The sequence below is a fragment of the Anopheles coluzzii genome, chromosome 2 (assembly GCF_943734685.1).
Source record: "Anopheles coluzzii chromosome 2, AcolN3, whole genome shotgun sequence".
Classification (NCBI taxonomy): Eukaryota; Metazoa; Arthropoda; class Insecta; order Diptera; family Culicidae; genus Anopheles; species Anopheles coluzzii.
The window spans coordinates 56,206,840-56,224,200 of NC_064670.1; the positions used below are offsets into that span (position 1 = coordinate 56,206,840).

At 38.0% G+C, this 17,361-nt stretch overlaps 2 protein-coding genes across 2 annotated transcripts; one reads left to right on the plus strand and one right to left on the minus strand.

Annotated features, from left to right (window-relative positions):
* Window positions 1-10,309: 10,309 nt before the first annotated feature.
* LOC120952826 (cyclin-dependent kinase 2) lies at window positions 10,310-11,786 on the minus strand. Its single transcript, XM_040372348.2, has 2 exons — window positions 11,509-11,786; window positions 10,310-11,446 (listed from the first exon to the last, which is right to left on the minus strand). The coding sequence occupies exons 1-2, from the start codon at window positions 11,667-11,669 to the stop codon at window positions 10,678-10,680; spliced, it is 930 nt and encodes a 309-aa protein (XP_040228282.1). The 5' UTR covers window positions 11,670-11,786; the 3' UTR covers window positions 10,310-10,677.
* Window positions 11,787-12,403: 617 nt separating this feature from the next.
* Window positions 12,404-17,194, plus strand: LOC120952107 (transcription factor E4F1-like). Its single transcript, XM_040371226.2, has 3 exons — window positions 12,404-12,606; window positions 12,675-13,969; window positions 14,050-17,194. The coding sequence occupies exons 1-3, from the start codon at window positions 12,499-12,501 to the stop codon at window positions 14,519-14,521; spliced, it is 1,875 nt and encodes a 624-aa protein (XP_040227160.2). The 5' UTR covers window positions 12,404-12,498; the 3' UTR covers window positions 14,522-17,194.
* Window positions 17,195-17,361: the final 167 nt, after the last annotated feature.

Here is a 17,361-nt window from a genome sequence, read left to right on the forward strand (position 1 = left end):
GGGACGATAGGATATCCTGTTGACACCTCGTTTACATACACACTTTTTACATCATCATTATCCTCTAATACCCACGCGGTGTACCCGCCATCATTCTTGGTGGTATGCGACGGTGATGGGTTTTTGTTATTTCTACGCAAACTCTCAATCCAATCTTGTACAATGCTAATGCTTTTTGTGCCACACATTTCCCTTCGTGTCGAGCAACGCAGCAGCAGCTATTTTTATAGGCGAGATTAAAGAAAAATAGTGCAAAATACGCAAAACATCACCAAATGACCCGATCTCACTAAGATACTCGGAATGAGCTTCACTAGGATTAAGGATACCGTTTCATCTATCCTATGGTTTTTCCCATTCCTTATTTGAATAGCGCTTACCAATAAGGATGGCAGTATAGCAAGCAGAACAAAACATCGCGTAAATTAGTTTCACTACTTTTCCTTCTGGAATTCCAATTGTCCGAAATGAGAACTAATTTTATTGTGGAATCGTTTTGATAAAGATGAAAGTCTATTTTGCATTGTGAAAGTTGTTTGGCCATTATGAACCCAACTATCACACCAAGGCAATAAGGTATAGGCAAATATGATTTATGGACAAGTAAACTTCTTCTTATTATTATTCTTTTTATAGCGTAGCGACTTACGCAATCATGCCGGCCTATACTGGTAGTCCCCGAGATACACGGTACCTCCTATACGCGTATTCAGAGATACGCGGTGTTCTAAATTTTACAATTATTTGAGCAAATTGTACACATCAATAATAAAATGCCAAAAAAAATCCCTTTGATCGAATGTTTAAAACCATTTCAAAAGGATCTAAACAGTTAAATTTATTCAGAATCGTATCATAATTAATTCTTTAATTAAGTTAAGAGCCGTCATCTCGATATCAAAGAGCTGCATGCCGCTTGCGAGCTGTACTTTGCCGATCGCTGCGTTAAGCGATTGTCAACATCGTACATACAAAATGTTGGAATTATGAAAACTATGTGAAATGTTGTTACTAGATTTTTAGTTGTAAATTCGGTAGTTGTATTTGTTGCATGGAACGTATACATTAAATATTTACGGTGCAAGAGAAGATTATAGGTAAGCGCATTTGATTTAAGCATGTACACTACGTTTCACAATGATAGCCTCATTTAGTTTTTGTTGATTTAGGGCAATTAAAAAATGTCGGAAAATTTTGAAAAAAATTACTCGTTTTTCAATGCGTTTGAACTAATTTTTGCCTGTAATTTTTTCAAAAAAAAATGTTCTTCGAACTATTCTTGATCATTAAAAAAACTTGAAAAAGGGGCATTTCAAAATGATAACCACACTTCGGTATTTCATTGAAAACTAACGGAAGATAACACATATTGATAAGTTTATTAAAACCAAGTGAACAGTTGATCCTCTATTACGGTTGATAACCTGAAAAATCCGTTTTGGCATACTTTCTGTAAGATTTAGCAAAGACTGTACAGACAAGGTTCGCCAGGCATTTCTAATCGCTTCTTTCTGTACGATCTTTACGCTACGATGCTGCACGATCTTATAATGTTTCCCATCTTCATATACATTTCGAATTAACATGCTCTCGACGTTCTCGATGGTATTTAGATCAGAAGAGACGGCTGGCCAAGCCAATTTGCATTCTTTGCAGAATATCTTTTGTTTTCTTACTGACATGTACGGAACCATTATCTTGTTGGAATATCAACTGGTAGAGGAAAGTAGGTAAAGACGGACACTTTAAAGAAAATGTTAAAAATCTTGAAAAATATTAATACATCGACCATGAAAATGTGCATACCTTATCTCATGTTTTATCAGAAAATGTGTTGAAACTTTTAAGTTTCTATCGCTTTGTATGTGTAGCAAATTGATTGGCGCAAAGGACACAACGGCTTATCCATTCTTTTCGGTTTTCGGTAATCCGTATATCACAACCAGCTTTTTTTAGTGATAATTTATCACATTTATATAACACGAGGATACAAATGTAAACAATCACACCGCACATACACACGACACTATTCACTCAGTGACAGATCAACACATGCACAACATTTACCGATCAGGAGAATTTAGGCAGAACTACTTCCTTTTTCTTATTGCTTTACAATCTAATTTCGCAGATAATTTAAAGAAATACTTTCTTTGGTGGCCGGAATGTAGCAAATTGATTGGCGCAAAGGACACAACGGCTTATCCATTCTTTTCGGTTTTCGGTAATCCGTATATCACAACCAGCTTTTTTTAGTGATAATTTATCACAGTATGGTTGGAGGGAAGCTCCTACCGGTTGAAAACCGCTGTTTTAAATGATTGCCTATGATATTGAAGTACTGATCACTGTCCATTCATGTTGGTACAATCGCCAAATCATACTTCCCGTAGTATTCAAGTATTCGTAGTTTATCTAATCACATTGATCTTGGTAGGATGCCTGATGGAAGCCTGAGGGAGATCGTTTGTAACATTCTATTAAAAGTAACACGTGTTTGTGCTGACGTCTGATTTCATCTGATTTCTAAACGTTTTGCAGATATATAATGTTAAATCTTTTGTACACCCAAACATGGGTTCGATCTTTTCCAAAACAATATACCAAAAAAGTGTAAGAGTGTTGTTAATTTCTACAAGTCTTTTTCTTATAGAAAGCTTAGTTGGTCGTGAAGTGCCTTGATTGATGGCTTAACAATAAAAAAATGTTCCTAAACTACATACATATAGAGTCATGACTTTGAAGACATTCACGATTTTGTATGAGGTTGAAACTAAACCATGAGTTGTTTATTTTAAGAATTGTTCATCAAATATGTGTTGCTAACAAATTTTATCATCGGAAAGGGTATAACATAATTTTCATTGTTTTTTTTAACCATTTTACTAAAATTACGCGGAATTGAAAGCTCAGTTTCATCAAAATAACCATTTTTGATTTTCCTTCTATGAATATAACAGTTTTTGCAATTCTTATCTTTTTTATGCATAAATGCATACAGAGAAGGTAGGAACAAACCGACAAAGTTTTATGATGATGGACGATCTGACAATTCATAGAAAAACCTGCGAAGTTGAAAATCTCTTCATATTTCAAGAGTCCAGAATTAACTTACAAATAAATAGACCGCTCAAACGATCGCGGGCCAAACCAAAAGACCTCGCGGGCCATCAGTTTGACATCTCTGCTCTATAGCATGATACACATAACTAGAGCATAACTATAGTTATGAAGTTATGAAGTAACGGACGCGAAACAATTTACTGAACCAATATGATACAGCTCAAACCTAACATGTATGATCCAAAAACAAACCATTAAAAACATCGCCTACTAAAACTCGCTCAAACTCTTCTACAGCTTTGATACTTGGCGGAAGGGCCAGGGGGGGGGGGGTGGAAGGGGAGCTAATTGCTGAAAATAATGTTAGTTTAATTAACTCGCCTGATCCTGAGGTGAACAATCGGTCACATTATGGCCCACACGTCATCCCCGTTGCTTTTGCCCTGGCATCCAATTGTATACCATTGGGCTGATCAGCATCCACAGGCAGAGGTTAATTGTGAGCGACAGGATGAGTAAAAACTAGTTTTCCGGCAGTTGTCCGACTCTGATTTTCCCCTCGCGCATCCCTCCCTTCCACTGTTTGCACACCGACACAACACATTGTGGGGGTAGCAGTTTCCTGCCAATTCCACCTTCTAGGAGTGTATCCCGATTCCACTAACTGCTCTGCGCTGTGGAACTGGGGTGACCCGGGGGATGGTCGCGGGTTGTGTTCGTACATGCTGTTAATTAGGGTTTTTGTTGCGGATTTTTGCGGTCTCCGTTTTGTGCCAGCGAGTTTAAGCTGGGATGTTTTTGGGGGCGTTACTAAACGGTATGTTATCGCGTTCATAATTTGAAACAATCGCAAAACGAGCAAATTAATTAAAATGCCTAGCTTTAAGCGCCCTCGATCGAAAATACTTTTTTCATTGTGGTGCACGTTGTGCACATTTGTGGATAGGATACTAGTGCTATATTAGAAGCTCGTCCGTTCTTACCACAGTTTTTTTTTGTAACGACGATAACCAATAGGGCTTAGTAGAGCAGTGGCTCATCGCCCTTCCATAGCCCGGAAAACACTTGTTACCACCATTACCATTACCATTGTTTAACATCCTAAATCTGTGTTTTAAAGTTATATTGAACATACAATGAAAAAAGCCTGAATTTAGACAATGTGTCTGAATACTATTTTATGTTGGTGTCTCCTCCTACCAGAATGGGTTATAATGTAACGGTTTTTGTTCAAATGGGTACTACTTCTTTCTTAGTTCGTAAAACTCGTAAAACAATCTGAAAAAATGCTGTTAGAGTGTAATTACGCGAGACGTTAGGTTTCCCTAAGTCGCTGGCTCTCAAATAGCCAGCTCAAACTCCATAGCTGATTTGGGGCTGTTTAACGAAAAATCGTTCCGATGTCGTACTTTGTGGGTGATTAAGAGATGAAACGGTACTTGGTGGAACCATACAGCTTTTTAACAAGCACACAGTGCTCGTTGGAACTTTGCGGCTGATTAGCACTATCTGTAAGGTTAACGATGGAGCTTCAAGGCTTTGTAAGAATGTGTACCGAACTTGGTGAAACTTTATAGCTTTACTTCATGCATGACATTGATACAAGGAGGCTCTTGTCAAAGTGTCAAAGACAGACGCCGTCTCGTGGTTTGTGCTCCAGTTTGATTAGTTATTTGAAGTAGCAATATTAAGTGAAGTGGTTTTTCTTAACTGTAAATTATTTAAAATTTTGCGAACGTTATGAACATTTACAGTAAACACAAGTAAACACAAGTAAACATGCACACATTCAAGCAGCGATCTTTACCTCGTCAAAATTGGCTGCTTAAGCAATTTTGGCTATTTGGGCTTAGGCCAGATGCCTGAAATAGGGGTGTCACAAAAATTAATTCTAAAAAGCAGATTTATTAAATTCCAAATATGCATAGAGAATATTCAAAGGAAGATGGCTGTACTTTTCACACAAAGTCCCAAATTCCAAGACAATCGGATTCCTAGAATCGTAGAAATAAGCAATCAAAATCGATTTGGCCACACGTGTAGCCGACTGGTTGAAATGTGGTTAAGATTATCTGCCAAGCGTTTGAAACATGAGCAGTATCGAGGAAATGGCATATTTTCTCAAAGCACATATTCAATCGATTGTTTTCAAAACTGTTTTTTACCATAAAATAGAGGGCAATCCAATCGGCAATCGGCTGGCCGGTTACGTAGTACAGTCGGCGACTCGTCATAAGTTCAAGCCCCGAATGAACCATGCCCCCATACGTAGGATCCTGCTGTTGGTTGCCAATAAGTCACTTAAAGCCAAGCCCTAATGGTACAGGCAGGCCTTCTCCCAAAGATGAAGACAGACGAATCCAGTTTTCCGAAGCAAGATTGCACGTACACAGTGACTCGTTTCCGAGAGCCTAGGGTATAGAAAGTGCTAAATAAAGAGGGACCAGCGCGGATCCAATGCCGACATTTGACCACATTGTCAAAAAAATAAATAACCTACATTAGCATGTTACTAGTTTGGCTCTACAACCAGTTTACCATTATGTTTTGGTAAAACTTAACAAGTTTTTATTAACTTCATGTTTTTTCCAATGAGAATATTTGAAATGTTCCATGAATTATATCGTTTTTTCTTATGACAATATACTCTGATAACCGTTATTTCAAATATCCCCCTCAGTACTCAATGTCATCATTGTATTGAACTGTCATTTCTCAACAGCACGGATGAACGGACAGCCGGATAAAGGGTACCGGGATAAACGGCGGTCCACTGTAGTTAGGTTACTTTTCATACAAATAACTGCAAATTAGATCGAAAACAGATTTTCACATTACTTGATCTTCGTATAACCAGAGAATTACTGGCGCTGATTAGCTCGTAGTATGCTTATTACAGTAATGACAATAAATGAAATATTGAATGTTGTACACCAAAAAAACGTTTGTTTCAGCTACACATTTGAAAGGTGGTCACGGGGGACTTGCCCCTCACGTGTTAATTCCCATCCTACGTTTGTTTGCAAATTACATCATCCACATTGTTGGAAACAACATTGCTGTGATTGATGAAGGAATCCATAAATGTTCTTTGTAAAACCTGTACGTCCTCCTTACGTGTATTCCAATTTCCATTTTTATGCTAGATTTTAAGTTGTTTAAAATAAAAAAAAATTAAATAATGATGAGCAATTAGTTTTTTTTAATTAAATAAAGCCGGTCTCGTGGTACAGTCGTCAACTCATACGACTTAACAACATGCCCGTCATGGGTTCAAGCCTCAAATGGATCGTGCCGCCATACGTAGAACTGACTATCCTGCTATGGGGGTTAATCCAAAAGTCACTGAAACCCAAGCCCACAAGTGGTACAGGCAGGTCTTGACCAACAACGGTTGTTAAGCCCCAAAAGAAGTAGAAGAAGAATTCATTTTTAATCTATTTTGGGTACCATTTTGCATAACAAGTGTATCAAACCTTCAAACCTTACCCCTTGAATGTAAACAGTTTAATCAGCCAGTTTAATACAGTTTAAGACAGGTCAAGAAATTGTGTGTGTGTGTTTTTTTTTCTACTATATCCATGGTCGATTCTGATATCAATTTTCCTTGCGCCTCTTGTTGTCGTGTTTTCTTTTTTCTTTTTTGCACTCTCAAAGACAGGACGAATTTGTATTTTGCCCAGAGCATACGAGGACCATTTACGAACAAAGTAACCCATTGCAACTAATGTGTCGTGAGTTAAAGGTTTTGATTGACCAATTCAAATTTAATAGTTCTATGTGAGTGTTGAAATACCGTTTTCGTCAACGTTTCCGTTTTGGTTAGTTAATTAGTAAAATCCGAACTCACTGATTGAACTTCGATTCCCAGGCAATTATTAAGTACAGTGAACCCTCTCTTATTTGACACCTCTCCAATTTGAGAAATCTCCCTTATTTGAACATTTTTAACTGTCCCTTGATTTCCAGTACATTTTTGTTCCTCTAATTTGGAAAACCTCTGAAATCTGTGTCCCTCTTATTTGTGTATGGTGTTGCCATGGTTATTGAAAGATGTATGCTCAAATTGGCGATTCTGTTCGCAGTTTCCTATAGCAACAGTTAAGGCTGCATACTAAATGTTCTGTCTCTTTCTTGTTTGGATGGACCTTTCATTCACTTTCCACCTCTGTAATTTGAAAACCCCTCTTATTCGACAGTCCCATCGCCTCTCAAATAAGAGAGGGTTAACTGTATGTGCTTTTTAGTTGACACGTTTTTCCATACAAACAATTTCTTAAATTTATCTCGGCAAGCCATGAGATTTTTGTGAATTATTCAAAAACCAGTGGTTTCATACAAACGCATGGTTTGTAATTGCTTTTTACGCATATTTAGTTGGGGAAGGTATGTAACAGGTTGGCTGATAAGTCCCCGGTCTGACACATAGATGGGGTCGCTAGTATTAAATGCATATTATTTTTATATAGCACCAACCTTCAAATGATTCGTGTCAAAATTTGACGTCTGTATGTCAATTAGTTTGTGAGACAGAGCGTCTTTTGTCAAGCAACTTTTGTTATTTTGTTGTTCCACCAAGACAACGCACCGTGCCACAAGTCATTGAGAACGATGGCAAAAATTCATGAATAGGGCTTCGAATTGCTTCCCCACCCACCGTATTCTCCAGATCTGGCCCCCAGCGACTTTTTCTTGTTCTCAGACCTCAAAAGGATGCTCGCAGGGAAAAAATTTGGCTGCAATGAAGAGGTGGTCGCCGAAACTGAGGCCTTTTTTGAGGCAAAACAGAAGGAGTACTACCAAAATGGTATCAAAAAATTGGAAGGTCGTTATAATCGTTGTATCGCTCTTGAAGGGAACTATGTTGAATAATAAAAACGAATTTTGACAAAAAAGGTGTTTTTCTTTGTTAGACCGGGGACTTATCAGCCAACCTGTTAAAGACGCACACTACGGGTAAGATGGACACTTCTCATAAATGCATGAAAAATGTAATTTTGGAATAATTCAATAATGCAGCATCCAAACTGAAAGTAAAACAACACATTTGAGAACCTTTAAGCATAATATATGCAACAATTGTTAAATCCACGTACAAAATAAATTTTCAATCGTGCGTACTCTTGCGGATCTAATTTGAATACTGCGGATCTTAAGCTATGTAATTTGTATTGTTTCTATTTTTGGAAGTTTTATTACATGAATGAATTCTCCTGATTATTAAGTAATTATTAAGCATTATTAAACATTATTAATGAATAGATTTCATCAAATACTGTTAATAAGGGTATTTGGAAGAAATATATACAGCAACTAGATAACGCATGGAAATAAGCGAGAAACGGCATATCATTCAACATAGTAGCCATTCGTTATACTACTACTCGCTCGACGCTGATAAGGCGCTTCACGAAATCCAATATCTCGTCACGACTTGGACAACATTAATCAATCAAAAAGGAGCACTGATATGAAATCGTTCAGGAATAGATGAGAGATTACAAATATCAAAAAGTTGAATTTTGATATGATGGAAAAAAGATCGACCAATTAACAAGTCCCCTAAAAATGCTGGGGTGGCGGGCTTTCCGCGAAGTAATGTCCTAAAGGTAAGTTCTAGACTGTTGTTCTGTAAGCTGGAGCAATGTCAGCTATTAGTGCGCGATAATTCAATAATGATTTAGATTCTGCATTCTACGATATATTACAAACGGCACTTACAATTCCTAAATTCATGGCTGAATGAACCGTCGTTACAATTAGCCTTGAATTGGTTTATGTACGTACCAGGATGTGAAAAGCAAAAGGATATACTATAAACCTCTTCACTTTCCAACAATTTCTACAGATATCTTACCCTTCATGGTGTCCATTTTTCCCTTTTCAGGTGTCAAAATTCAAATTCGACGATTTCGGTGATTAACGAAATATCAAATACAATATCTAATATCAAAAGACATACTAAAAAATTAATAAAAAAAACGTTTTAAATGCGATAAAAAGTGCCTTAAAACGATAGGTTTGTCTCATTACTTACATTACTTCTTCTTCTTTTTGGCTCAACAACCTTTGCCGGTCAAGGTCTGTCTGTATCACTTGTGGGGTTGGTTCACATCTACCATTAGAATTAAAATTTGAATGAAAGTAGCGATGAAATTAACCTTATGTTTTTAAGACACTTTTTAGTGCATTAAAAATGTGTTTTTAAACTAGTTTTATTTTATATTTTTAAACTATCAGCCAACTATGTATCGAGCGTTCAATTAAAAAGCATGCGAACTAAAAAGCGTTCAACTTTTTAATTCTGACTGTACTTGTTAAGCTATTTTTGTACACCTGCGGAGATCCGACAATTAGGGTAACTGTGCCAGTATTAGTGCAGCAGTCTCACAAATATTGTTCGTATACATATAATTTTTATTATTTTTCATTTAAGGGACGTTATTTTGAACAATAAACAATCTTATTATGTTGTGCTATTTTTTATTTGCCAATTTAAATGTATGTTTTAGAGATATTCGTGAAAATGTAAACAGTCTTTTTGGTCCTATTTTCAGCAGTTTTTTTTCCTATTTTCGGCAGTCCATGGCATTGAAGCCTTGAAGAAAAGAGACAGTACGATGGCTACAGAGTACGGCTCAGACTGGATCACAAATTATTATTTTTGTCCCAAGTTTTTGGATTATTTATAGTGAAATTGGTGATATTTAATACAAGAAATGTCGTTTTACGTATTATGTCGTATTAGAAATGTCGTATTAACAAAATGCTCCTTTAAATGCTGCAACCATAGAATCTTTCGTACTTCACACTTTCATTGGTTTATTGTTCTGGTTCTCTTAATAACGAAACCTGCCGAACTATTGGCTGACAGCAAATTTGCCGAAGTTGTTTGAACTCTGCACATTTTGTTTGATACTTTGAAAAATACGGAAGGAAATGATGTGAAACTTTGTATATGTATAACAAATGAGCATATCACTACTTCAAAAATATGTTTTGAGACAATTTTCGATGCATTTTTGCATGATTTTACATTTTTAATTACACTGCCAAAAGCTGGTACAGTTACCCTACGTAACCAAATAAATTAAATTAAATATATGTTGTTAACTGCTAATGAGAAACATTCAAGTAAAAAATCAAACATATTATTAAATGGTCCATTCACAGAAGACAGTTGTTCGTATTCTTCTTCCATTTTTCTTTCTTGAATATTTGGTGTTGAAAATGTTGATAGATTAAATTAATTTCACTCACCATGTTTTAGAGTTTATTGCGCAAAACGTAAACAATTTGTCACAATCGGTTTGCAGAGTGGCCATATACAATCTATGACTATTTCAATACGTACTGTACGAAGCGGTTGCCCATGAAATTGCAATCTGAGTAAAAACGTTTTTTATGCCACATGTAAGTTATGCTCAGCTGTTTCATCTCTGAACATGTCCATCAACGTCCTGTGTGTTTTGTCGTCTTAAACGTTTTTTATGTCTTTTGCAACTATTCCATGCGGAAGCTGTCGGCGCAGAGTTTGAGGCGGAATTGCGAGATCATCGTCGAAGGTTTTAATGCGCAAATTTAATTGATCAATCAGTTTCGGTTGCATTAGGACTAAAGCTCTGGTGGTACCAGGCTTACATTATCGAAATAAGAGTGGCTCATTGCGCTTTTTGGAGAAAGTCGTTTTGTTGGATCGTAATGCATAAGTTCACAAAATAAAGTATGTGCATCGAGGTCGTGCTGCATCTCATTTGGCAGTGGTTGCGGTTCCCAGTAAGGGAAGGATTCTTTGTAATCCGATAAATGCGAAACGCCGGGCCATTTCGTTTCGTCAGGCGTACCCATTTGTCGAAATATCTTAAATAGTTGATCAATCTCGCTGTCTCCCGGGAAGAGCGGCCGTTTAAGAATCATCTCGGCAAAGATACATCCCAAACTCCAGGTGTCAACGCCAACGCAGTAAAATTTGGTTCCCAGCAGTATCTCTGGCGCACGGTACCAAAGCGTAACCACCTCGTGTGTATACACTCTAATAGGAAAGTTTACTGCCCGTGCCAATCCAAAATCTGCCAGTTTAATGTGACCCTCCCGGTCGATTAGCAGATTTTGAGGTTTAAGATCCCGGTGGAGTATACGGTTCAAATGACAGTACGCGATGGCATCCAGCATTTGGTGCATGTAACTCTTTACAAGCATCGGCGTGAAACTACTTTTGTGACGATCTAGCATTTTCTTTAGATCCATGTCCAAATATTCAAACACCATGTAAATGCTCGCATCTATTATGACTACGTCGAAAAGCTCCACTATTGAATGATGCTTCAGATCTTTCAGCAAAGAAATTTCACGCATTGCCGTTGACGGTATACCTTCCGTTTCGCTGGAATAGCAAAGGTTTGAAATTAGGCTGGTGTGCGTGTTTGTGCGATCGTGGCAACTCACTTATCAAGCCGAATTCGTTTGAGTGCTACATAGTTTTGGGTCCGAATGTCTTTCGCCTTGTACACCACACCATAGGTACCTTCCCCGATTTTATCCACTCGATCGTATACACCTACCCTCTGCATCTTTTGAGCGTCCTCTATGTTGTATTTCAGCAGCATTACACTTTTAAAAGGTTTACGCGTCTCATCGAGAATACACAACGAAATTAAGGTACGAGCAAAACTTTTAAAGCGTAAACATTATGTCGAATTCTAACGTTTTCTTTGTTTTGTATGGGGTTTACGCGCCCAAAATTGACAGCAATGGACATAGGGTTAGAGCACAAGGCTGGACATCGTAGTTGACATTTATTCGAGCTGTCATTCGTGGTGCCCATGTAGCAATTAAACCCGACAAACAAATTCGAGCAGTATTTGAGCTCGCAAGTATTCCAAATGCAAGGGGTTTTTTGAGATTTCGCGCGTATCCCAGCCAGACAGCTTTCTGTTAATTTACCCATTCAAGCCCGTAAGTTGTCATAATTATCCCTTTTTGTAGTTTTGTGGATTTTTCAAAAAGAAAAATTAAAATTTAGGTCTAAAGTTAGCTACACGTAACGCTGCTCCAACTTTTCGCGAGGTGCTATAATTATAACTGCTTAAATTAGGAACGAAAAAATGGCCTACCCTCACAACCTGCTTTCACGCGAGGTTACTGACGCTATTTAATTTATTTATTATTATGGTATCGAGCCTCCATGGCCTACATACACAATTACAACTAATTACAACTATGAAGTTGTCGCGAGTGCGAGGCCTCATGCAAACTCGAGTGCAGGCTACTCGAATTTATTTTGCGTAGGTTGAGGAAATAAACAGAATGTTTATTGGGAACGCACTTCAAACATCTGTTCAATTTGTCAGCAATGACAATAATAAACATAGAAGCTGTTTGCGAAAGACGGCTTTCCTGCATGTTGTTTGTTGTGTTTTCAAAATTTACTTCCAAATGGAACCTCTCTACTTAAAAGCATGCCGAATGTGCATGTGCTATAGACATCTTAAACCATTGGATTCGGAAATGGTACGAAAAATAGGATCCTGCTTCGGTATAATGGTAAATAAACTGTGCGAGGACCGTGTTTACCTCTACATAGCCGGTAATGAAATTGTTCGCATTTTTAGATCAACCTTGAGGATAGAACGTTACCCCTCGGTATCTGTCGAAAATGTACAAAAAAAGTTATCCAGGCCAAGAAATATCGCGATTTCTATCTGTCAGTGCAGACGAAGCTGTTTGTAAAACGCTCAAACTACTTTCTTCGTATAGACCGACAACCATTGGTTGAAGTTATTTTGAGGCGGAATGAATCTCCACGATACATCTATCCTTCGGGCCGGCGAGTACAAGACAGAATGCGGGAGGAAAAGCGAACAAAAGCCCGACCAAGCTCGGAAAGCAAAACAGACCCTCAGAACAATGCATCTGGAAACATTAATGCTTCAGTGAATAGATTACAATCTCCCAGCACTTCTTGTGCCATTGCAACAAGCCATTGTCGCCCAGAAGTAGAATCGACTGCTGTTCCTCGTCAACGTACAACCTCAACTGATGAAGTTCCTAACCAAAGCCATTCGCCTTCCCCTGTACTTAATTCAAATACTCCGCCTCCCGCTGCTGTTACATTAGATGTAACCACACCTGAGGAGGTGACAATGAACGGTTTGGACGATCCAGCAGTTAAGGAGGACTTCGAAGCAACCGAAAACGATAACAATTCGGAAAAAGAATCTTTTTCTATTGAAAAATTGGAAACAGAATCAGACATCCAATCGCAAGATGATACGGAAAATGTTGATGATTCGGCCACGTTTTATGAGGAGCAGAAAATCTATGCCACCGAAGAGTTGGAGGAAGTACTTCAAGATCAAAACATGGAAGATCCCGAGGAACATATGGAAGCAGAGTATCTTAATCAACACGAGCTTAGCGCTGGGGATGGCTTAGATTCGGAACACCATCTGACACAGGAACAGTACGATTCGACTGAAATAGAAGTGCTAGAAGCAAGTGAAACAATTGAATCCGTCATTCCCGGCAATGAAAATACTGGTTATAATGTTCAAGATACACGGCGACGCAGGCGAAGTAAAATCTCGGGTAGAGAACTTTACAAGTCGCTGCTGACTGAATGCAACATATGCGGTAAAATGATTGAACGCAACCGCTTAGAGGGGCACATCAATCGACATTCGGGACGTCGCCCGTATGCGTGCCACATAGAAGGATGTTCTTCGCGGTTTCACTGTAAGCATGCCTGCCGTTTGCACGTTCGCTGTCGCCATGGATCGGAATCGTTCACATGTACCGAATGTGGAAAGGTATACAAAGCGCGGCGCGATTTACTGGGACACATCAGAGAAACCCATGTTGAGCCGAGATTTCAATGTGACGTTTGTGGGAAAAAATTTACAACCAGGTAAAGACTAACAATATCGAACATGTGTATACATGTGTTTAATTTTGATCACTTTTTAATTTTCAATTTTTGCTCGTTAGGTCTCGACTGAAGCAGCATAGCTTTTATCACACAGGAGAGAGGAACTATCCGTGCCGTGTGTGCGAGATGCGCTTTTTCAGCAATTTTCAGCTCAAAGTTCATATGAGAACACATACAAAATCTTTCCCATACAAGTGTTCCGTTTGCAACAAGCGCTTTCGTTATCGTCACATGGCAAAAGAACACATTGTAAAAGATCATGGGATAGATATCTCGTTGCAAAAGGATTGGGTCATACAGTACCCTGAACCAGATCCGGAGGAAGTGGAGGTGATAAACGAAGAGGAAAACATCATTCAATACAACATTCAGCGTCTCGAGGAAACAGAAGATGAAGATAATACGCTGGGGGAAGGTGCAGATTCGGCCACCGTATCTTTGAAAATCGATAATACAGACGAATACCAGATTCCAACCAGCATGAACAGTTCCGAAAGGACAGCTAATAAGGAAGCAGGTATGATGCGTTAAGGATAAAATTTGAAAAACAAGTTATTTAAAAATATTATTGATGTAAAACATAAGTATAAAATTTTTAAAATCATAAAAACTTATATTTTTACAAAATATACAATTATATTGTATAGTATAGTATAGTATAGTACAGGAAAGTAAAGATGTATCCCAATTTTAAGTATTGATTTAAAAAATTCAAACAATTTATAGTAAAAACATCACTCACACCTATAATTCATAGCATCTCGAGTTTCTTGCAAGGTTGAGTGCTGATGATTCTAGATGAACAATGCTTCACTGTATATGAATAATGAGTCTAATACTATCACTTCGTGATATCACAATCGAAAACTCTCAGGGCATTTTGCTACCACCAAAAGTCTACGCCCATCCATCTTCTGCAAGTCAACTCAGATCCTGGCATACACTGATGATATAGACATCATTGGTATGCGGCTCTCCGATGTACGATGGGATCGAGCAGGCGGCAGAGCACCTCAGATTGCAGATAAACGAGGCAAAGACCAAACTGATGGTGGCAACATCAGCGGCCCTACCAATAACTAATCCAACCCTACGTAGGCGTGACGTTCAGATAGGTGAATGCACTTTTGAAGTTGTCCCAGAATTCACCCGTATGTGTGGAAAGATAATGCAGGAGCCGCTATAAAGAGGGGCCATACGAGATGTACGTCGAGCCCATTGTCCTGCAGCGTATCAAGCTTGCCAGGCGGCTGTGGGCAGGCCATTTTGAACGCATATAAACGGACGACCCAGCCCGTAAAGTCTTTTTAGGCCGTCCACAAGGACAGAGGAAGCGTGGTAGGTCCAAACTGAGGTGGCAAGATGGCGTGGAGGCGTCCATTAAGGCCAGGATAATGGACTGGCAGACGAAGGCGCGAGACCGTGAGCGGTTTCGGACACTCCTGAGGCAGGCCAAGACCAAAGCGGTTATAACGTCGGATAAGTAAGTAATATCACTTAGATATATAGTTTTAAATTAAGCAAGAACTTCTCTTTTAACAACATCACGTCATTTTTAATGTAACAGAACGTAATTGAAATTCTTCTTCTTCTTTGGCTCAACAACCGTTGTCGGTCAAGGCCTGCCTGTACCACTAATGGGCTTTGGCTTTCAGTGACTAATTGATTTCCCCCCATAGCAGGATAGTCAATCCTACGTATGGCGGCACGGTCTATTTGGGGATCGAACCCATGACGGGCATGTTGTTAAGTCGTACGAGCTGACGACTCTACTACGAGACAGGCTCTAATTGAAATTAACTTGTCTTAATTTCATAAACGATTAATATAATTCATAGACCAGGGAATATAAGGGAAGGCAGGTAAGGACGGACACGTTAATGAAAATGATTAAAATCTAGGGATGTACATAAGCAACTACCATGGAAATGTGCATACTCTATGTTACACTCATGTTTTATCAGAAAATATGTTGATACTTGTAAGTTTTTATCGAATTTTATGTTTTTTTTTTCATGAATTAAAAACATGTTTTTTCGTACAGTTTTACAATGTTCGGGTAAAACTGACACTTGATATGGGATTAATGGACACCATGAAGGGTAAGATCACTTGTACAAAACGTTGGAAATTGAAAAGGTTTATAATATTTTAACATATCGCATTGCTTTCCACGTCTTGGTACATACATAAACCAATTCTTAGCCAATGACAACGACGGTTCATTCAGCCGTGAATTTAGGAATTGTAAGCACCGCTTGCAACATATCGTAGAATGCAGAATCTACTACAATAAAGTGTTTATGTACCATGTCAAGCATCCAGATTTTGTCCTTTGTGGCTTGTAGATCATCAAAATACTCGTTACGCTTTTCACGATCCTATCAACTGTATGTCCCAATTTTTTTCAAAAATAAAATGTTTAATATTTGACCGCATTTCCCGACCAAACCTGCACATTATTCTTCTCTTTGGCGTAATGACCTACGTGGTCATTTCGTCTTGTTCAGACTTCCAAGATTTAGTCGTATATTCCTGCCTTGATATGGAGAGACGGTCCTGTTGTAAATGGATTCCGCTGCAATGAAATTTAACGCAGCTACTGCAAAATCCAAACATAACTGAAAACGATTCAGTCGTAGTTGAAAACGATTCAGACGTAATTGATTGCGATCCATTCTCATGGATTGTGATTCATAGCAACTGGATGAAGATTCAAAGGAAAGTGAGAACAGGAGAAATTATCTAAGTATGTTTTGACTTGACTTCAATGAATGGTTTGAGGGGCTTCAAAACTGTGCACTTAGAGCAGAGTAGTATTAGTGTATATTTATCTTTACTGAACTGATAATATAACTGAAATTTAAAACCATTCTTAATCCAATTTAGGCTGATAAGTTAATTTGAAATACAAATACTGGCAGAAACTAAAATACGAAATAGGAGTTTTTGGGAAAAATAGAGAATTTTTTCCCATTTGAAGATGTAAGCTAGTTTTACAGTTAAGTTTATAAGTATTAGTTAAGCTATTTGTCTAGACTTGCGGAGGTCCGACAATAGATCCAATTAAATTAAATTAAATGATGCTAACTAAAATATATTATTGCATAACATTCATAAATGCTTCAAAATAAGTTTATGAGCGGTGGGAGAGCGTGGCGTCAAAATTCCCCCCAAAAAATAAAACTCTCCACCATTTGAAAACCGCTGCCCTAGAATTTGTATTTTTAAATAATATGTAATATTTTTCTCCAATTTAAAGAGATATTTAAAAAACCTAACAACATTTAATTTAAATGTTTTAACTTAATTTTATCATTACTCTTTATTCTGAAAATCACTCGTTACATCACATAATAACACAGTTTTCA